Below are 24,091 nucleotides of genomic sequence, written 5' to 3' on the forward strand. Positions count from 1 at the left end.
TGGTGTAGGCTAGGTGGGGATTTGTTCCTGAATTTGCAAGAGAATGGTGGGTGGGGTTGTATTTGTCCAACATCCATATTTTCTGTAGAGCCTTTTGAGTTTGATTTGTTTAATAAAAGGGACATTATTGCGAGTGTTTTTCAGAGGTAATGTGTGTAATTCACATTTATTGAATGAATGTACTATCGAGCTAATATTATTTTATTAAAAATCAAATTTATTGAGCCCCAAGGTTCTTATAATTAAAATTACTGCAGAGAGACTGAAAAGTATATAGAGAAAGTGTTTTTGTCTGTGTTTTGTTTTGTTTTTAATATCTGGTAAGCCTTTAATAATTGATGCAGCATTTTACAATGTATACATGTTTAGCTTGACCTTATCTCATTTCATCTCATCTCATTTTTTTCCTAAACTGCTTTATCCTCACAAGGGTCACGGGGGGTGCTGGAGCCTATCCCAGCTGACTTTGGGCAAGAGGCGGGGGGACACTCTAAATTGGTGGCGAGCCAATCGTAAGGCACAAGCAGAAAAACAACCATTCATGCTCACACTCATACCTAGAGGCAATTTAGTGTCCAATCAGCCTACCATGCTTGTCTTAAGAATGTGAGAGTAAACCGAAGTACCCGAAAAAAACCCACTCAGGCCCAGGGAGAACATGCCAACTCCACACAGGTGGACCGACCTGGATTTGAACTCAGGTGCCCCACTGTGAGGCTGGCACGCTAACTACTACTATTGTGCTTAGATGTTGGATTGCATAATGAATATTTGTGTTCTAAAAAGATGATCAGTCATTTAGCTAATATTTGCTTTAGTCCTATCAAATGAGTAAAGACAAGATGATGCAGAACAAGAGGAGGGAAAGACGACAAGCATGCTAAGAATGAATTACCGACAGTGACACGAAGCGGACACGCGAAAAAGCCTGCATTTCTCTCACGGACATTGAGTGATCGGCACAGACAAGAGCAGCTGCTCCCTGGCAGGCAAAAGTAGAGGAGCACCAAATCATTAAAGCAGCCTTCCACTTAAATACATGCAGACACCGGCAGTTTAAGAGATAATGGCTTGTGCAACTGACTTACCATTTTCATTTTTATGAGAATGCTTTGTATGCAAACCTTTCAAAGTTTTGAGAACAATGAAGTAGTCTCTATTGCAGCAAAATGCATAATGTCTTCAAAGAGAGGGATGAAATGCATTAGCATAATTCATAAAAGCAGGCTACTAATGTGTTGTGTGTCCCAGCATGGATGGGTGGATACTATTGTCAAAGCGATGTGTTAACACTGAGCATGAGCATGTTTTTCCACATCTGCATTTTTAATATCAGGGCCAGGAGTCCTATTACAGTCAAATAGTGTTCTGTTTGGAGGTGTGTTATGTACTACCACAGGAAGGGTAATGAACAAGGTTAATGTCCTTGGTACAGGCAAAGAAAACAATGAAATAGTTATCCATTCATAGTGGAACTTAACCATAACTGGCTGGTTTCCTTCCACATCGAAAACATGCAGTGTAGGTTGGTTGAACCCTAAGTATGACAGTGAGCGTGAATGGTTGGGGGTCCCCTGCCTGATGCCCACAGTTAGCTGGGATAGGCTCCAGCAGCCCCCAGACCCATGTGAGGATAAGTGGTTCGGAAAATAAAGGAATACATAGTATTACTCAAATGTGTCTTATTCCTTCCATTTCTGTAGCAGTACTGTGCATGAGAGTCATGTGAGGATATGGGCAGTTACTCACAACATTATAGTGACAGAAAGGTTTTAAGTGAGTTAAAGCATGCAAATGCAATGGAATGAATTTCTAGATAAAAGGCTCATAAAACTGTTACGATTAGTTCAGGTTTTATTCACACAAGGAACGTCTACAATTTGCCTTCTTAGGTCCAGACCAAAATACAATGAACCTGTTTTGGTTTAGTGCTATCTTTTCACATTGCAATTATTGCAGCACTTTCAGGACTTCAAAATCACCTTAGACATGTGGAAAGATTGTTTTATCATTGAACAAAAAGGGCTCGGGGCGGAGCTGTGATTCTAATTAAACAACATTTTCTATATTACCTGTGGTTACAGAAGTAGGTTATGTGGAAAAAGGTGTATGGTTTTGGAACTGGTTTGTACCACTGTGCAGACACAAATTGGCTGTTTGCTCTAAACCAGGGTTCGCTGGTTCGACCTAATATGTGAAGATTGGAATGTGGCGTAGATCACAAGATTTTGACTTTTCATTGGTATATCTGTTGGGTGTTATAGAGATAGTAGGGCAAAAAAGTAAATGTTTCCGATGCAGTTTGACTGAAAAACGATTATTCCTATTTTTTGTATTTTTTTTTTCCTTAGGGAAAATTATTTAATATTCAACTCATGTACTGGAACAGAGACACTGTTCAAACTTTCAGGTTTCACAGAATTTGGAAACGTTTGTCGCATCTGTCTCATGGTATTTAAGGAATTCTTTGTTCCCACTCTTTCGCCCGCCTTCCAGCAGAAGGTCCCTTAAGCGCACAACACAGAGTAAGCTCCAGTCCTCAGGGAGCGTCATTAAGTGCAGCCTCAGAGAATCACCACTTCTTCTTTTAAAAAAGTTTTATCTTACAGCCGCATTGTGACAGTAAATATTATCTCATTTGGAACACAGCAGCTTTGCAGGTACATGAGTGTGATGAATTAATCAGATACCAGATTTTAACAAAATAATTCAGACTGAAATTGTGTCAGCCACAACGCATCTATAAAATACTGCAGCAGATAAATTTATTACGAGTGGTTATTTTCTCCTGCAGTGGTCTGTGGTGTGGCTTCAGGGTAAGCCACTTTGTTAAAAGTATGTTTTGTCTTACAGAATAAGACCATAATAGATGGAGAGATAAATTAACTGTGCTTATTTGATATCTGAATTTATACTGTTTAGCATTAGTTGTTTACTTTTGATTAAACTTAATGTATGAAGTTGAAAATGTTTTTTTTATTTCCATCACTGTTCTCTGCATTTAAAATGAATTAAAAAACATTTTTTATATTTATATATTTACCCAGTAGGCTTCAGCCAGTACTAGTAGAATAAATTGAGAATGGTAATGTACAGTGTACAGTACATTAATTAGTTATGGGAGATTACCAGAGCGGCACAGGGAATAATAAAGGTGTGAGACGTTTTTAAAAATTGAAATGTTACATATACGCTATAGTATATATTCACTTAATTTGGGTGGTTATGGAACAAATTTACCATGAAAATTGAGGGAATACTGTATTATCTGCTATCTGACCAACCAAATTAAATGGTAATTAATTATGGCTGTGAATGCTATAGTAGTACTGGTTTAAATGGAACCTGACTGACTGCCTATCAGGAGTGTGCACCACCACTTGGCCAAAGTCAAGGCTCCTGCTCATGAATCAGGATGCGGTCTGACGAAAATAATTGTATATATTATTCATGTGGTTGCTTACCTCCTTGTTTTAATATGAACTAAGACTGGTCCAAGAAGGAGCCTAAGCAATGAGCAACGACAAATTGTTTTCTGCATTGTAAAGCATGAATATTCATTGTGTGAAAGCAGGCACTAAAGTGCTGTCTCCATCGTGCTATTCTGCTACACTCTCCGCAGACAATGAATAATATTACTAGAAAATGCAATTAATCCAAGCATAGCAACCCCTTATTCCCTCCCTGGCTTTGTCACATCACTCGCGTATTACAATCCAACACACCTCCCCTATATCACCTCCCACAGCCACTATGCAGTAACAGTGGTAATATTAAAAATGAAACAAGTCAAGTGATATTATTTTACTGTAAAATGCATGAAAAATTAGGTATGGATGGAATAAATCAGAAAGTATTAATTAAGTGTAGCTATCCACAATTTTGGCCAGGCAAATTGGAAACTTGTGGGCATTCAGTCAGGAGTAAAATGTGTTGGTGAATGATTTAAAAGTCCAGAATGTGCTATTTACATGCAGCAAACCCAGATGAAATAAGCACCTCTCATTAATATATGTCCCATTTTCAATCAAGGGAATCAAACAGATACTGTAATAATCTGAATTCAGAGATGCTATCATTGTAAAACAGTTTTTTCAAAATGATCTCACAATCTATAGCCTTCCAGGAATATACTATTCTCAGCCATTTTCTTTTCAAATGGCATCTGCCCATGCATTTCCTCTCCACATTAGCTTTGATAAAGGCCTTTCCCTTAATAAACACGTCCCTGTTTTTGAACAAATTGTCTCTGTCCACTGCCACTATGGGGGCCATGTGTCACTGGACAAAAAGAAAAAAACAGGTAAGCAGATATACTTAGTGCTCAATGATGAGTGTTGGCGTAATGCTGTTGAAAAAATGCTATAAAGAGATGAATCATTGTTAGTCAGTGGAAGAGGGCAGTAACCTGTTTTGAGTATAGCTCTACCAGTTTGAATGAGTGGATGTGATGTGGTTGTTGGCGATGTACTGAGGAAAAACCTTTTCACTGTTTTAAGGTCTTATTAGCTTTTGTTTCATTATACATATTAAAAAAGCTGGCTATCCCAGCTGACTCGGGTGCCCGAGGCGGGGGACACCCTGAATAAGAATAATCACAGGGCACAAGGAGACGGACAACCATGCACACTAACACCAATACCTCGGGACAATTTAGAGTGTCCAATCAGCCTACCATGCATATTTTTAGGAATGTGGGAGGAAACCGTATTTCCCAGAGAAAACCCACGCAAGCCCGGGGAGAACATGCAAACTACACACAGGTGGACCGACTTGGATTTGAACCCAGGACCATAGAGCTTTGAGGCCGATGCGCTCACCACTCACACTATTAGGCCGCCTATTATGTCACCTTGTCATCCAATAAGGTCATTGGTGGCTTTTAAAGACCCTGAAATTATAAAGACGGAAGGGCTATAACTTGGTAGTATGCTGCAGAACTACAAAGAATCAAACATTTGCCAAAAATAAATAATTTGGAAACTGTGATGACTTGGTGAAGAACACACCAGATATGCACAAAAGGTGAGCTTTGAAAATGGCCATCTGTTGGCATACAGCATATTTGCAGAATTTACCAAAGACAGCTGCAGGTAAAAATGATAAATACAAAAAAAAAATTTAGGGGGCACAAATATACTGCAACCGCCAAATCTTAGACTATTCTTATCTATGGTTTCAGCCATATGACTCCCCCAACCCCAAAAGCATAAATCAATCCCAAAGGTCATTGCATGTGTAATAGATAGAATTAAAGGTGGTAACTATATTTAGGTCATGTTGCAAAATAAAGAGGTTTTTCAACAGATATTTGGAGGTCAAATTGAACAGGGTATAAATGAGCAATTGTGGAAAAAAATACATCTCTTTGAAAGATGAGGTAGTAAAAGGGGAAACGGGCAAGTTTACAATTAAGTGTTTATTCAGGTCTTTGACACTACATTAGAGGAGCGTAGGGAGTTATTCAACATTAGAGAAGAGGATGGTAAAAGAATGGAGAGAAGACTGACACAAGTGGTAAAGGTAAAGAATTAGATCATCAAAATGATGGAAGACGTCCAAAAATCATTTAGCTTGGGATGGTTGTTTTATCCGATGAATTAACAACTGTGTAGAACAGATTGATTAATCAAAGTTTTTGCATGGTTTTCCAACCATGCAGACTCAAGCAAGGGCAGAATTATGCTGATCAGTACTATAACAGTACCATGAAAGCAGGAGTCAGCACTGTCAGCAAGAGCTTCTTCCAACATTATAAGCTTTGAGTTTACAGGCTAATTTTAGTTAGTCACATGTAAACAGATGTTAACATCTGTTACACTATCCATAAACAGTATCTAAAACAATTGCACCAATATTTGGATCAGCGTAACACTAAAGTGGAAACAGAAAGAGCTTCAACCTTAAAAATAGAATAGAGACTACCCAAGCTAACTCAAATATGCAACTAATGACTTAACTTTAGAAAGTATTCAATGACATTGAATCAATGCCTTATAAAGAATTTACTGCATAGATGTCTTGTATCAAAGATATTTTGGAAGATTTGAAGATTTTCACAGGTCTTATTGGAGCCTTCACTTCCACACGACAGCAGAAAGTACACCAGAAGCAAAGCCAAATTGGTCTGTGCTCTGTCTCCATTTACTCTTAATTCTCATCATTTTATTTGGCTAAAATGCCACATTAAGAGGCAAGTGGAAAGGACCCTCAAATGAAGATGTACTGCAATGGCCTTTTGTCCAAACATGCCAGACGAGGCGGTTCTGGGGAAACTAATGTAAGACACATTAATAAAATTGAAAAACAGCTGGCTCAAAACCCAACACAATAGTGTTTGTGATTAGTATAAAATTAGCTTTTTAAATGTACTTCAAATGCTTAGAGACACTCTGATTTGGCCTCAAACTCAGTATATTAAAACGCATAACACAGGAGTCGGTTAAAAGAAGAATAACATATAATGAAAGGCCTATAGGTTTGCAGATACAAGTCTGGCGGTGAAGATGCAGAATACATTTCAACAAAAAATAATGTTGCTCTCTGTTTGGCTAAACATTGAGAGAGTCAGATAAATCCGGTGAGTTTATGAAAGATGGATCCAAATGGGTGGGTTTGAAAAATGTGAAAAATGATAGCATCTCCAATATTGATGAATAAAACATCTAGATAAGTGAAAATTACATAAATGGCACTTAATGTAGCACAGAAGTGCAGTAAGACAAAAAAAAATCTTAATTGGAAAGTGCCAAGTTTCACGCTTTAATAGATTACTCTTTCCTATGTAGGCCAAAAAGTTGTCATCTTAATTTAAGATTTAGTTATTGTCAAATTAGGGAAAGTGCATCTTTATCTGTACACCAAATATTTACTCTTCCTTAAATCATGCCCTAAAAGGGTACCAAATATTTGCTTGGAGATACAAAATCCATTCACTTTTGCAATGCTTGCTCTCATTGCTGGAACCTATCCAAGCTAACTGTTGACCAGCGACAGAGTACACTCAGAATTGTGTTTGCAGTACTAGCAGTCCTTGGAAATGAGTTTAGACATGTTGGCGTAAAACTTACAGGGATCCAACACATCATTACTCCATGATAGGATATGTTACGAAATCTATGGAATATCAGAAGTTCTAACTTCAATTACAGGAGAAACAGATTGAGTACTATTTCCACATATGGACAATTTTCAGACTTTAATGTACCCCAAATGCATGTGCGCATGTAGAAGGGAGCAGGAAGCCCCCCAAAAATGAAAAAAAGTCGTCATTATAATTAATATTATACACTCTTCATTGTTTCACCTGTTTGTGTTATTTCTGTAAAATATAAGACCACCAAGTAGTCATTGCTGTCCTCTATTTGAATTGCCTCATAATGTAGTATGATCCTACTAAATCTGTGGTTTAATAGAAAATGTAAGTAAACTAAATGATGTCCTATGGAAGGACGAGTTGTGGTATATGTTATTATTAGCTTTGCATTATGGGGGGCATCAATTACTTCCACTTATCTGCTATTTGTAACTAGACGGAGTTATTATAAATGAATGAATGGAGGGTTATTATTTTACAGTGACCTCTTGAAATATTAGGGACTTTGCTTTGGACAGGCCCCTCTTTCAAACATGATTGAGTGAAACACGGATATTTCACCCAAGTCAAACAGGAGCTGTCAATTGTGTCTGAGCATCACACTATTTGCCTAATGCAAGTATGATCTAATGCTTTAGCAAAGGAAACGCACACTTCCAAAAAAATGAGAACATTTATGAAAAGGAATCAGAACATGGGCAAGCAAACATTTGACATATGGCAATTTTTTGCAACCAGCTTTAAAATGCTCAGTTTGTGTCCGTAATCTCTGAAGTAATCAAATCATATCATTGGAAAAAGATTCACATACACTAAGCTTCTACGACTCCAGAGATTACGTTCCAGACACAAAGGATTGAGAAGAGCTTAAACTCGTAAACTCCACACTCATTTCCTGTTTTCAAGTGCACTGCTACCAACAGCTACTGTGATCCCCTTGCCCTGCTACAAACTCACACCCACCCTAGACCATGTGGCTGTCACGAGAGAGGAGCACTATCAACATTGAATGGGTGCCAAAAGGATCTGTTGTATTTGCGATATGTGGTTGGATTACACCGATATTTCTTTCCACGCTACACCATTTCCATATTTTACCTTGCCGACAATACACACCCACTTGCACCTGTTCCATAGATTCAGACACCGAGAGAAATAATTCTGTTCAAAGTGCAGACCTTTAGTGTGTAATGAAAGCGGGATAATGAATTGTCTCCCCCTATTAAACTGGTGTGTGACAAATTAAAACAAATGAATGTCAAAACACAGACAAAGAGTTATACAACATATGCCTGGCCTCCTGGCTGAAAAGGTAGCGGTGAAATCACTGTCATGTCCTGCCATGCTGCTGCATAGATCACTCACTGATCAATCATGAGGAAGACTCTAATTCTCGACCTCCTTGCTCTGTTTTTTTGAGGCCTTTTCATCACATTCACTTCACGTCCATCTGCCACAGGCTTCAGACCTAATTAAAGGCAGCAGCTCCCTCTAAACTGTCCAGGTCTGCGGGAGTCACCGCTAAAATATGCATCAGTGTGGGTCGGTAGGGAAAATCACCCCAAAGTTGTTTTCATCGCCTGTGGCAAAAATTATTCCGTCGATTGAGAGTCAATATGTAAAGAGGAGGACTAAGATTCGATGGTGAATTGGGGAAAATCAAACCATTGTTGAGGGCTGATGAATTTGGAAATATTTAGAAGGGCCTTATACCTAAGTTGGACTCGTTGTTATGATAGCAAAATATTTTGTAACTTTCAGGGTCTGCATTCAATGAATAAGAACATTTAGCTTTTGCTCTCAACAAAATGGGTTCTTATACAAGTCCACCTCCAAGAATATATTTCTACTTAGATACAACATGTGAACTGCTGGTCATGTGTAGCCCCATGTCTATGTATGCAGTGTGAGATTGAGGGCAGACAATTGAGTGTAGAGATAAAGTACAAGCTGTTGGCAAAGGCTGAAAAGACAGCGAGATGGAGCGCAAAACAGATCAATAAACTTCATAAACGACATCATCAGCTTGGTCACAGCCAAGATAGCCGACCGCCAAGCGCCATCTGGCCTCATCTCACCGGACCGCAGGACCAGCCAGCGTAACCTCACTCAAACACACGCACACAAATACAGAACTGCAGACAGTCAGTAAGATTAAAGTCTTTGCATGACTACACATTGAGTGCTTTTGGCCAGGTAGTGTATATGTGAAATTGATCTTTGGAGACACATTTGCATTGTGTGCTTGTGTAGGTGTTTTTGGGCGTTTGTATATGTGAGTGAGTAACAAACATTTCTGAGTTCTTTAAAAGTACATCCTCGGATGTATTAATGACCGTAAAAGAGACAGTGAGAAGAAGAAATGGGATGGCAAAAAGAAATGTGGGGGTAGAAATGCTGAGATGTGAATAGGGGGTGGGGGGTAAGTATGGTTGAGACAAGAGGGGCGCTAAGAAAGGTGCAAATTAATCTTAAGAAAGTTCAGAGAAAATGCCAAGAACAAGTCTTCAAATGGTGTGAGGCGAGTGTCTGTGTGCATGTGTGGGCGGCGAGCCAATCGGGGATTTTATTTTAAGATGAAGAAATAAAAGTTTCTGCTCAGATTATTTTCATGCTTGAATAGGCAGCAGGAAATAGTGTCTTAGAAGAAGAACATGAGATTGTGACGTGTGTCATACTCATCAGAGCTCAAACATGTTACCAGCATTACACAGCTGTAGTGATTACAAAACCAAAACAAAATAAGATTTGCCAGCAAAATAAATGGACAATGACTGCTCAACAAGTAAATACAGAGGTACCTTTTACTTACGAATGCCTTAACATATGAAATATACAGGTTACAAAACGCCTCAATGGGGTTTTTTGTCTCAGGATACAAAAGAAATTATGTTATGAAAAGTGAAATCACAGAAATTCAAACATCCCCCAAAACATAAACGCACTTGTATCCTGTATTTTACTTTGGATTTGACAGAGTTGCTCTCCCATTAGCAAGAAGGCAGCTGCATTTCCATGATGATTAAAAGCTTGCCTAGCAGAGCCAACCTGAAGATATCATATTCTAGCTGGCCCAATCAGGGTAGCGGCCACCAGTGTAATGGGGAAACGGCGTGAAATTGAACAGAAAATGGCGCACTCTAGGCAGACGTGACAAATGTGCGAGGTGGAAGGATTCTCATATACGTAGTATGTTCTCAGATTAAAAATAGAGTACAGTAATTTGCATACTCAAATTAAAACCTAAATTTCTTTGCAGTTGAAAAGCTCTTTAAACATCAAAATGTTTGACACTTGAGTCCAGTTTAAATGGAATGATTTAAATATAGGTGTATGGAGTATCTGCAACTCCTATATACTATTTATATTGCTATGTGTCACTGCTGTTGGCAAAGACGACGGAAGGAAGAAAAGAAAAACTGGAGAGTAAGCCATCTAGTTTGCCCTTTTAACTGTCTGTCCTTACTATCTCTTACACAACATTTACTCAGCAACAGATGAAACTGATCCGGAATCATTACGGCTGAATAAATGCACAGATTGATATCCGAATAGTGTGGCCTACTTGGATTTACAATGTGATGATAATGTATTCCCTTTGTTTTGTGACTGTTTATTTAGGTAGGCATCACTTAGTTATTCACTTCAGGAGTTCATGATATTGTCAAGGACATTTTGGTTGCGGAGAACATGATTCATCTCCATCTCTTTTTTCTAAACCAAATGCTTCACCAGCAACATATGAGGCATTAATTGCGGCTCCCGAGTCCCAATGTCACTGGCAAGCTATTGTATGAAAAATCTACATTTCATATTCCATCAAATAAAACGGCTAGTCCATTGAGAGAACCGTTTCAGAAACACATAATGAAGAAGAGCCTGCATTCAATTTACACTCCGTAGACATCTGTCCATTACGGAATATGAAAATGGGGGAATATGAAGTTGATCTGCTCCTGTTTCCACTCTTTTGGTTAGATTTTGAGTGGAGACACTGTGATGTGGGTCATCAGTCAAGGATGTCGCTTTGCTATGTTTGCCAAGTTTTGAAGGCGTTGAGCCCTAGGTTCGATAGCACTTCTACAATTTACATAAACATTGTGGATCGAAGCTAGCACGTTATCTCGTTTACAGTTGAGTGCGTATAATTGGAAATCAATTTGTTTTTGTAGAGTTTTGGTTTGTTTGTGTTTTCTACAAATCACTTCAAACATACATTTATAGCATTGGTGTTTTTACTGCACAATTACATCTTCAGCAGTAAAATCTCAGTGATCAGTATCTTTATTTTACGTAACTATGGCATATTGTAACAATGTTCAGTTCTAGACAAAAGGTTTTAAATTTTAATTATACATTGTAATAAAAAAAGGAGAGTGGAGGGAATTTGTCTTTGACAAACTGAAGAGTGAAAAGTGTTTCAAGGACTTTAGGTGAAACGAGAGACACATATTTTGAGATTTAGCAGTAATCAATACGCATTCAAATGGAAATCCTTAACTGAACAGATAAAACAGGAGTTACTATATAGCTTCACCTTCACTTCAAATTGTTATTTTACCGAAGTTCAAAGCTGAACTCTGTCATCAAATTATGAGATAATTAAAAGGACCTATTCTATTATGGTAAAATTAAAATAATAAGTCTGTAAAAACCTCACCTTACATTAGTCTTCCGTTCTGGAAGCTATTGATAGAAATGATACATGATAAAAATGAGTTTATTTGTTAATGACCTCGTGGAGTTTTGGGGAAGTGCTATTAAGGATTAAAAAAGGAGCAGACTGGCCATTTACGTGCACAAAGAGGCCACAGACAATTTTATTACATAGCACGCCCGGGAGCAGTTAGTGCTCTTAGTGATTAGATATGCCGGCACCTGACAGCTTCCCATCTTTCACCAACGAATACGTTCCAACTGCATATTTTTATCCAAATTAATTCCAGAGGCAACCAAAATTTTCAGGCTACATAGTGGTGGCTGGGGGGAGTAATATGAAGTGAAAAAGGATATGCTATCTTGCCTGCTTATAAACAAATCAACATGTTGCATGCAGATGTCCCTGGAGTTACAATAGCAGATTAAAGTAACCTTCAACCACCTGATTTATATCAGAAGTTTGCATTGAAGGACTATGGATTTAAAATACACAAGAAGATTAAATGAGTATGTAGAAATAAAAAATAAAACTACTTAATATATAGAAACAGCATAGTGTAGTGCAGTGTTGTCCAATCTTTAATGAGCTGCGGCACACTTTTTGCATTGGAAAAATCTCAAGGCACAACACCATCTGAGAATCTTCTCATTTAAAACTATGCCGCCTATACTAAAAATACAAAATCGGGTATATCGAGTATTCTCCATCTCACAACCTGATAGGGAGGCGATGGAAGAATACATCACATAATCCCCGGCCACCGGAGCCATCTGTCCTTCCTTTTCCTTGGTGGGCGCAGGGTTTATTTTCGTAGGCAAGATGGACTTCGACTTGTGACCATTCATCAACTACTGAGCCCTAAATGCAATCATTGTAAAAAATAAATATCCTCTTCTCGACTCCCTGTTCACGCCCTCTTTTCTGGAAGATTGAACTCCGAAAAGCTTACCATCTCATCCCCACCCCATTTTTTTTCATATAATGCCTACACCAATTCAAACATAAGTTAAAAAGTCAAATTAAAATAAATTAAAAATCATTAGGTGGGTAGGCAAGTTTAACTAGAGGTACTTACATTCGATTGTTGGGAATAATCTTGTGCCCATCTTTGAACCAAGTGACCAAAGGTTGAGGGAAAGATGCCAGGGGAGGTGGGTTGATGACAGCAGCATGGCCTTGGCTAGCTGTCGTTCTCTGCTCTGCACCAGAGAACCTTCCCATAACTAGTGAAAGAAAGATCTTGAGTTGCAAGTCATAGCATTGAGGCTCTTTTTTACTGTCACAGTTTCTATTACTCACAGGCCACTTGCACCTCCGTTCCCCGGTGAATGATGGCTCCCATCCTGTTCCTTACTGTACATTGATAAAGACCAGCATCCGTCCTCTGAAGTGACGGCACAAATAACCTATACAAGAGACAAAAAGGATGACAGCTAAGTTTATCTGGAAATCCAATCTTATCTTGGAAAATGAAGGTCATACAAGTCCAAAACAACAATTACCAAATTTTTGGGACTATAAGGTGGTATTATTTCCCTTTACTTTTAAAGTGCAATGAAACTTGTATACAAATCAACAGTTTGCAAATAAATTTGGTGTGTGCGGCTTATGATAAATGGCAACTCAGTGTGTGGTGGTGGTGGCGGTACATATAGAGAAAAGCAAACTACGTATTCACGTTCACACCTACAGAAAAATATGAGTCTCCAGTTAACCATGTTGATGTCACTGAAATATGGGCTCAGGAGTCCTTCGAGACTAAATTTTTTACTAAGAGTGATAAAAATGTTTCACTAATGTCTAAAATGATGTTTTATTTGATAAATTTACAATTTCCCTTAACTCCTTTGCACCAATAACAACAAATAAAAAGCATTTTTACAATGCATAAGAAAATGCAGAACATTACAATGAGCTTGATGATTGCTGTTTGGTTCTAAAGTCGCAGCTTTACTTTTTGGCACTCATATGCCAGGCTAGAACCCACATGTTTATTTTGTATGGATATTTCCCCCGTAAGAGATTATCAATGGCTTTTAAATGGACAGGCATTCTCTAATGGCAGTTTTGGCTTTAGATCCAGGTTGCCACCACACTGGACAGACTCACCAATGCAAATATGCACACTAACACAGGCGCACAACTGGTCATCGCTTAGGGGCTCATTATGAATAATAGGGCAGCCAAGTACTTAACTCCCAGGCTGTCAGTGCATGATGCCAAATTGTGAGCACAACCCCCATACACACATACTTTGGAATGCTGTATATGCATTGTTTGGATGCTGGCATTCCTCTTAAAAGGTTCATATAACTCACTTTAATCAGGAATAGCACATAACATAATAAAACAGTAGCTCTTCCTTTTCGGTTTTTATACGAGGGTCCATTACATTTCTATTTGACAAGTGCAGCAAAGCTGTCACTGTAGTTTTTAATCACCCTGCAACTTAAGATGTTATATTTCTCACTAAACTCATAGTTCAATGTTGACAGTTGCCAATCAATAAAATTATTTTGGTGACACAGTCCCAGCCTTGCTTGCGAGGCCCAATTCTCAAAATGATTTAGAGTAGGTTCAGGAGCTTTTATTAGCAGTGGCAACTTGGAATCGACCTGGTCTTGTGCTCAAGCCGGAACACTGGGTGGGCTCAGTGTTTTTACCATGTGCATCTTAGAACAGAGTTTGGGGAAGAAAAAAAATGGTGTTTTTATCTCTTATTTATATATTTTTTTCCCAGTTCCTTGTATTTTTTCACAGCAATGGAGCATTTGTAGCAGTTGTATTGTTTTTTATTATTACTTTGAGTCTTTAAAAATAAGGGGAAAAAATTGTATAAATGTTATATAAATCTCCAAGATTTTTTTTGTCAAAGACGGTCTGTTAATTTGTTGGCGCTGAGAATACTCAGTTGTGTTGATGCAGTGACTAAAAGATGATTTTCCATTTTCATTTATTTTTAAATTCACTCTCATAACCTTTGATATCATTCTAAGTGCAATACCAGAATGTCATTTTTCAAACTATCTTAGTTGACCTGTATATTATCATGTGAAATATGGTTGCTCAAAGAATGTAAAATTCAAATCCCATATTTCTTAGAACTAATATTAACAGAATACAATGATTGAATTAAAAAAAATAAAAAATAACTACCACAAGCAATGCATGAAAAATGGCCCAAAAGTCATGCCACATTCCTACCACACAAACACGCTTACACTCGAAACAAGTAAAACGTACCTAAGAAAATAGGCACATACTTTTTATAGTTTCCATACCTGGGTAATATGTCACTGTCTTTCTCAATTATCTGTGTGGCACCCCACTTTAATTCCTGGCACAATCTCAAATACTGCACTAGGCTTTAATATTAGTGGCATTTAAAAATGTCACAAACAGCTATTTGAAATTCTGAAGGCACCATTAAAATGTTTGTTATTTTTTCTAATGGAATACACTTGATTAAATTATTGTTTGCTGCGATAAACTATTCACTCTGATTGACCATTGGATAAGTGGGTTGAGAGATTGATTTACCTAGTGTAGTTAAAGGTTTGCAATCCTTGGGTGAGATAGATGCCTGACATCCATACCAATGATGAAGAGATAACCATTACCATTATATACTAACCTTGTACATACATTCCATACATTTTGGGGGGGAAAAGTTGCTGTTTATCAGTCTTTGATTCACCAAAGGTAAAACGTTGCATAATCCTATGGCTTTCCGTCCCCTCCCATGTTTGTTCTCACATCACTTGTTATGTATTTTGACAGCAGCACAAAGACGACAGACACAGCACCCTGCCAATCTGTCCTAGTGTCGACCTCATCAAACTATAGCTACCAGACTGTTGCGTACTGTCCAAGGTGTTACACAGCATCACCCGCTATCTCAATTTCACACTTAGCTGAGACATTCAGATCTTCTAAGTTTGTCAGCGTTTTAAATCATGATGAAAAAAAATTAAGACACTGCAACAGTTTTGCCAACAGGAACAGCTTGTCTCATATTAAGCCAAACAAGGGAGATGGTGAAAGAGGACAGAATTTTGAATAGCTATTCCTGTATTTGTCACCGAGTGAAAGGAGATATCTAATGCATTTTCCCCACAATTAAATTGCAAACAATGTTGACGTTTATATAAATCCAATTTACCTGTCCTGCATTTCCATCATGACCAGAGGCTTTGCACATATAGGAATGGCTTTTCCCTTTTCGGGCACTTTTTCATCTTTTAACAGGACAAGGGCCGAGCAGCTGCTGCCGCGAGTTCCTGGTCCGTGTGCCTACATCCATCATTGCTTCTTAAGTGTTTTTAAGTTGTCATGTACTTAAGTGCATGTGTACATATTTTGACTCGGCTAGTACTCACAATTCGACACCTTTGGAAAATGTCTTTGCATGCAAAGCAATGTGCATATGTCTCTACTTATTTAAAAATCCACATGTAGAATGAATTAATTTTGTAAGTACAATATACTATAGATACAAAATGGTTTTGTATGCAAAAGTATTTATTTTTTGGGGGGGGTGGGGGGGGGGGTTCTATTAACTTCCTACATGGAAGCCAACAAGGTCAAGGCAGCTAGTTGACGTCAGCTGACCTGTACTGCGGTGTCCAGTCCGTGATGTTGCTGCTGTTGAGAAACCAACGGTACTGCATTGGCCAACTGCCACCAGCCAAGCAGGTCAGCACCAGTCTGTTGCCCTCCAGCACCATTTGTTGTCTCAACCCGAGTCCTCGTAGGTAGGGTGCCACCTCTAAAAGACACCAAGAAACATGTTTTTAATAAAATGCAATAAAATGTACTTTAAAAAACAAAACCAAATGGAAAAATATATCATAGTAACTGAAAGAATTCATTGTGGGGGGGGGGATAAAGCAGTTCAGAAAATGAGATGAGAGATGAAAGGAGGCATTATTAATACTCTATTTAACAAGTAAGACATACACACAAATATACCTTAAGCAGCATTACTACTACTAGTTGATGATTTGAATGGAAGTTTCAAATCAAGGAATGCAACATTAACAAAAAAAAACAACACACATACTGCATACAACATGCTATATATTCTTGAATAAAAAATGAATCTGCTTTGCGTTCCCCTTGAAGGTCAAAAGTGTTTCACCCCAAAGCCTTTTTCCTCATTCTCAGCAGCTTTCTCATTCTGTCTCTGCTACATTTACTCCCATACTCCTTTTTCCCAGTGGAGCTCCCAGGGCCACATTTACCTCCCCTTTCGCCATTTTTGGTCGCCGCTTCTACTTTGGATTGATAGCTGCCTTCGCTGTGCACGCTAGGGAAATGTTCCAGCTACACTTGATATATATGTGAGCATGAGTGTATGTCTTAAAGATTGTTGAGAAAGACATGGAAACGGTCAGTGGCGTTACCGCACCTCCAAGAATTAGTTTTGATACTCTGGCTACTTCTATCATTTTTGAACCAGTGACATGACTCATCTTACTTTGCGTATGTTTGTCTGTGAAGCAGATTTGCAACCATAACAGTTTATTAGGCCATGCGACTTGGCTAAGAGAGGAAGGCACAGTAAAAATAGAAGCGTGTTCTTTAAGTGCTCCCACCATTTCACTTATGTGCACTTTCTTCATAGACCGCTCCACTCCTCTTGGCCCTATAATCCTACCTTAAGCTTTAAAACCAAAATCCATTAGACGAAAGATGGAGATGGTTAACGTTAGCAAATATCTGAGAGAAGTTTGCTGTCTTTGTCACTTGCTGTCAACAAACCTTTCTCAGACCTTATGCCTTAAGCACCTATCCAACTAATAAAAGACCTGAGCCTACTCGTGGCTGTAACTGAACTAGGGTGCACCGTAACTCAGGACCAGCCCTGTTCTTGTCACTGTTTGAGCAAAAGCATCAACTAAAAACATGTATTCCTCAAGTAGTTAGCAATTCTTTGGATTATTGTAATGTGTTCATGATTCAAATTTAGCAATTTTATTGCCAAAACATACCCATTGAAACAGGATGACTGGTGATGCAAGGAAAAACATACAACTATGCACTAGATGTATAAAGGGACATAAATTCAGATAAGCCGTCACCTGCAGCACCACAGCAGGACCACAGAATGGTGATAATTACCAAGGGCAGTGTCACAAAGTGTAGGTTAATTACCAAATCATTTTGTCAAACTAAAGTATTTGAATGATAACCCCATGCAGTATATACTGCAATGTATAAGACAATAACCACACAAAAACAACATTTACTGTCACTGTATCAACTGTTGTCATACTAGGTGGAATATGGCATGATCCAACATGTGTTAACAATCCAAATAAACCATTCAGCATCTCTATGTACATTTTGTTGGAACCTCACAAGTCCAAATTTAGTCAAATTCATTTGAATGTATTGCATGTATTATTATATGAATTATGTCCACAGTAATGACTTTGTTTTCTATCTTTAGCACAAAATTGTGCACAATTAAACCACAACATGCACGTAAGCATCAATTTCTGGACACTATAAAGTGTTATTAAGTATTATTAGTCAACTGGACTATAAAGTTTAGTTGACTAATAATATCATCAAATTCCAGGCCTTCTGCATTGTGAGGGTTTAACGTGGTCAGCGAAGGATTCAAACCTCAAAATTGAGACATGAAAGATTTACAGTGTGTATTAAGTCCACCGATTGTGATGGCAAAACCACACAAAAGTGATTTTATCCACAGAAGAAACCATGTGGTGTTTAATTTAAGTAAGAGAGGTCACTATTGGAGGGAATCAACAAAGCAAAATTACTAAAGCTTCATAAAGCTACACCCCTGTCGTGTTAGATCGCTGATAGAATTGACTGTCAGCTGTGATGCATACTGATTGGTTATCTCACCACACACATACCCATTTTTGCCGCATGTGGATGAAGGGGTGAAAATATGTAAATCAATTTATTTTATGATGTCTAATTTAACTTTTAATAGGCAGTAGCAATTTGTAGGGCTAAGCACTTTTTTTCCTACCTCAGAAGACGACTTTTTGATTACTGAGTGGAAATGAGTTCTAGTCCGTTTTGATCTAATAAATCTGCCTGCACTTGTTTTAATAGGCATTTAAAACATGCAATTACGCTGCACAGTGGTTGCAAAGGGAAAAGATTTATGATTTAATATTTATTTTGCATGTTAACACCTTGCCAAAAGAAGTTGGGGTAAAAGGCAATTAATGAGACAATACAAGGTGAAGGGGTTAATGATGATGATAAATTAGGTCCTATTCAGATGAAGCTATACAATGTGTCCATAGCCAAGATTTCAATGTGCTGTTCATGGAACAATTATTTATCATGCAAATCATACACTCAGACCAATATTAGCAACAATTTGAATCATTGTGGCTCCAAGTAATGATTTATTTGACTTTTTTAGATTTAAATATATATATATATATATATGTATATATATATATATATATATATATATATATATATATATATATATATATATATATATATATATATATATATATATATATATATATATATATATATATATATATATATATATATATATATATATATATATATATATATATATATATATATATATATATATATATATATATATATATATATATATATATATATATATATATATATATATATATATATATATATATATATATATATATATATATATATATATATATATATATATATATATATATATATATATATATATATATATATAAACATACATACACATATAAATACACACAGAAAGAGTTTCTACCTAAACTCATGATTATGTGGTCCAATAATAAACACATACAGCAAACTTGCTGACTCGTGAAGGCTGAACAAGGTGGGGAAACTATGCCACAGGCTTAAGGATAAGATGTTCCATTCCTGGATGAGCGTAAAACAATGCACACACAGGAACAAAATGTTTCCTTGGCTTGAAGCTATGATGACACATCCCCTTTTCTTTTACAGCAAATCCCAAAGAGAAGGTTGGAGGCAGTGCCAATATGTTGCTACTATTATCATTAAAATGCTAACAATAGGAAAAGTGTAACAAGAGATTACACATCCTTTCCCCCAGACCCCCGGTTTCCATCTGCGCCGCATCCTATCACACTCTATGTGAGCGGTGACTGATAGCTATCAGATCAGACCCGACAGGTGACGGACTGATCCCCAGTTCCCTGTTCGACAGATGTCAGAACAGAGCAGAAGTCTGCAGCAGAAAAATGAAAGCAGGTGCATATGCACACAAGCAAACTGTTGTTGCCAGAATTAATCACAAGTTTGACGGTCAATTTTAAAGCCTGCAGTGGTCCCTTTGGGCATTAGGTTTTTTTTATTTTATTGTATTTTTTTTAATGCGTGGCCACAGTCCTAACTCGAAACACTCATACTTCTAATCACGGCTGTGTTTTAGTATGGCACTTGCATTAGTTAATTTTGAATGGGCTCTATTATATATACACCTCTGCCTTAGTACCTTTGCTGCAAATAATGAACATGTATAAAAGCTATCTGTTCTTAAGGCATTCATTCATGCAAACATGCTACTATGGAAATGTGTATTCATAAAGTATATCACTAATTACGAGAAAATGAAGATTCTGACCATTGCATTCAATGGCATTCATTAATATTGTGTTAAGTGCATGTTCGTGTATGTTTATTCGAAAGAGATGGAAAGATAGAACAACCAAGAGAGGGAGAGGGGAGGAGCCATCAGATGGAAGCGACTGTGATCAGTGACATTTCTCTGAGATAGACCACCCTGCAGGGCACATATGCTCTGCTGGAGGACACACAAAATGCTAGATGATACTGTCAGCTCTGATCGCCTGATGAGGGTACATCAGACACGAGCAGACAGTGGGAGATCCGAATAACATTTTTTTAAATGCCGAATATGCTGACTGAACGGGTGTAGCACAGAAAAAAAAAGTTAAAAATGTGTATAATCTTCATGCATTCATTAAATTATCCCTATCTTGCCTGACCTCTTTGGAGGATAATTTAAATTCAGTTTAATTCACCTGTCCTACTTTCTTTAATTTTCTCAACTCTTATAATTCAGTTTATTTATTTTACATAAAGGTGAACCGGCCATCCCTTTCTCACTTACTTTCTTGAGTGTGAAAGCATCCAGGCACCAATCATATCGACTCTGGGGTAACTGCCACTGGCCTGACCTAAGGCTGCCTGCCTGCCACTGTAGTGATTGACGAATTGTATCCTCTCATTCATTATTGAAGGTGGAGATCGCGAGTACGGCGCCAAGGGGTATCACCATTACAGAGGCAGAGCAGACGGCGGTAAAGTAGTTGGGTGGAAGGGAGGTCATCTGAACAAACAAGTACAGACGGCGAGAAAAGAGAAGCAAGATGCTCTCACAAAATAAAAATAGCTGGGTACGATGGGGTGGTGTCCTTAATACCTCTACATTGATGATTTAAAGCAGGGATCTCAATGGCTACAGTGGATCCTGGTTTTCTTCCAACCAATACATAGTTTGGAGACTGGTGATATAATGATTATGGTGCTAAAATTGTTATGACTGACAATGGAAAGTAGTGGCACATGGTTGTGTTTTGACGCTTTTGAAATACATATTTGACATTGGTGAAAGCATCCATACCTATTTGAATACTTTTTCTTGTTAATTCCTTGATTTCTTTAGCATATTAGAGTGTAAATGTTACTTCATTGCACTTTACTTAGTGTATATTTTTACCATGTTCTGCTACATATGAATACATTTGCATTTATTCACATTGTCCTGTTTTTCTCACCATAATGAATCATTTAGGCAAAACTGCTCGAATGTAGATCATTTACTTCCTACTTTAAACGATGTGCAAGCATCTTCCAATGGCTGACATCTTGTTGCACTATGTAACACAACCCAAACTACCTTTATGACGAGCTCCTCTGGGATTCAGTCACACTGTCTCAGTGAACGTACTGTTTTTTTCCAGTTGAAGTCATCAAATTAAGCGAAACAAAGATGTCCTTCCAAAGTAAAGAAGGACATTCCCTTTTCAATGTGCTTCTTTGAATTTGTACAAGCAAAAAAAGAGTAGACTTCCTTTACTTAGAAGGCCAACTACTACGCCAGCACAGATGTTTTTGGTAACAGCAAACAACTGTTACTGATAAAGAATACACAGAGGGATGGCATTCTCAATATTTAGAATAGCTAATTGTTTTGGCTTTTCATTACCTCCACAGAGCTATCGCATTAGTTATTTTTTTCTATTTTTAGATGGAATTTTTTTTCAAATGATAAAAATTGCACTTTTAAGGGGTACATTTTTAAGACAGCTTCACAGAATATCTTTTATCAGCTTACTAATACCACTGCCCTTTGAGAAAAACTGGCACTATGCTTGTTTGCAGGTGTGCTTGCACTCTTGCAGAGACTGTCAAGTCATTAACTGCAGACTGCCTTCCCACATTTACAGTGTGTTCAGTTGTTGTTCCTGAGATCTGGACTGTCTCCACATTACTGCAAGCAGCTTGTTTTTCGACGACCATTCACTCTCACTCATACTTAAGGGCAATTTAGAGTGTCCAATCAGCCTACCATGCGTGTTTTTGGAATGTAGAAAGAAATCAGAGTACCCGGATAGAACATACAAACTCCACACAGGTAGGATGACCTGTATTTGAACCCAGGACCGCAGAGCTGCGAGCCCGACGTGCCAAGCACTCAAGCCGCCTAGGCACCTGAATATCCCATGTGTTCCTGAATCTAAAAAAAATAGCAGCAATGGTCAATACCTTATTTCATCTTGCCTAATTATAACACGTAATCTCCCACTTTTCCCCAACAGGATGAATTGCATGCCTACATTACATTTCACACGTGTTATATCCGTATTCAGTCAGGTATGCAGAACAGACCGAGACAGTGGAGCTCATGAATTGCTAACAGAAGAGACACAACAATTCTCAGATTCACATAAAATGGTCCTCTACCAACAGTGCCTATATTGGCTGCCGGAAAAGATGGATGGAGCAGAAAGAGTGAGAAAGTAATGCAACAGAAGTGTGGGAGGGGCAAGTAATCAAAAGTGAATGTGAGAACAGCAGCAAGTGCGAAAGAGGGAGAGTGAAGAAAGCATTGCTATGTGAGAAAAAAAACTGTAGATATAAGAAGTTATTGGAAAAAAGAGGGAAAAGTAATTTCACATGCAGCCAATATGCCAGTCTTTTTGAAAGTCTTATCAGTTTGTCTGATAAACAAATGTGATAAATGAATAGGGGTCTTTTCTTCATCAAGCATGGAACAGAATGTACATGAATTTTTGGTTGGCATGTGAGGGTGCAATGGTAGTGAATTTGGTAGAACTCCTGAAACAAGAGGAGCATTGTGGACAAGTGGTTGGGGAGAGGTGAAGTATATTAAAAGGAGGATAATTTTAATCTAGACAGTCTTCAACTTTGTTCTTTTTTTTAATCTCTCTACAAGCTATTCCGGAACATCATTTTTTACGTAATATCAGGAGATATAGTAATAGGTAATATTTGGAGAAAAGTCATAAAATGTGATTAAAAAGATTGCATTACTTATTTTTGCATCACTCGAACTGAAAGTTGTTCAGGGCCCGCAGACATTAAGTTTTGGTGACATTAGGTCAGTGTGAAAAAGTTGATTTTGGAATAATTTTGGAGGTTTAAGTGATTCCTGCTGAAAACATGGATAAAATGTACTATTGTTAATAGAAGCGAAATAGTTTTCAACTAAAATATTTTCAGATAGTGGAGTGGCTTGGGATTTTCTCAATTCAAAAAGTGTGTCACAGCTTAAAAAAAGTTTGGAAAACACTGTACTATTATAAAATCAAATGCATTTACTTGGCCAGCAAGACAATCTACTTATTGGTACATCTAAAGTAACGTTGAACCTTAAACTGAGAGATAGAAAGACTTCAGTCAGACAATGCTTTAAAGATTACCTAGCGGGTTTCAATAGAAATTTTGCACCAAGGACAACGCTTCCTTGCTATGCTGCGGATAGCAATAAACCATGAACCGTCAACATTTTTGAACCGTCGTTCTATTTTGGAATAAAGTACGCTTTGCAGAAGAAAACATTTATTTCCCACTGTAAGGAATCACATTTATCACATTTAATAGCTGTATCTAGGGCCCAAAGAGAACATGCGAACTTCACGCAGGAAAATTGCAACCCACCGGGAGTTAAACCTTCGATCTCAGAACTGTGAGGCACGTTAACCACTCTATCACTGAGTCTGTGCTTTATGACATCTCACTCCTTTGTGTTTTGTTTCTCCCACTGAGCTTCCAACAATCAAACAATGCAT

General features: G+C 37.8%; 1 protein-coding gene across 2 annotated transcripts in view; it reads right to left on the reverse strand.

Annotated features, from left to right (window-relative positions):
* The window catches only part of sdk1b (sidekick cell adhesion molecule 1b), a 172,318-nt gene that overhangs the window by 108,583 nt on the left and 39,644 nt on the right, over positions 1-24,091 (reverse strand). For both annotated transcript variants that reach the window (XM_077719167.1, XM_077719166.1), the window contains exons 2-4: positions 16,368-16,524; positions 13,056-13,162; positions 12,832-12,979 (exon numbers count right to left, since the gene is read on the reverse strand). In XM_077719167.1, the coding sequence (XP_077575293.1) occupies positions 12,832-12,979; positions 13,056-13,162; positions 16,368-16,524 (412 nt within the window). The remainder of the gene's footprint in view (positions 1-12,831; positions 12,980-13,055; positions 13,163-16,367; positions 16,525-24,091) is intronic.

Source organism: Stigmatopora nigra, chromosome 6 (genome assembly GCF_051989575.1).
Source record: "Stigmatopora nigra isolate UIUO_SnigA chromosome 6, RoL_Snig_1.1, whole genome shotgun sequence".
Lineage (NCBI taxonomy): Eukaryota > Metazoa > Chordata > Actinopteri > Syngnathiformes > Syngnathidae > Stigmatopora > Stigmatopora nigra.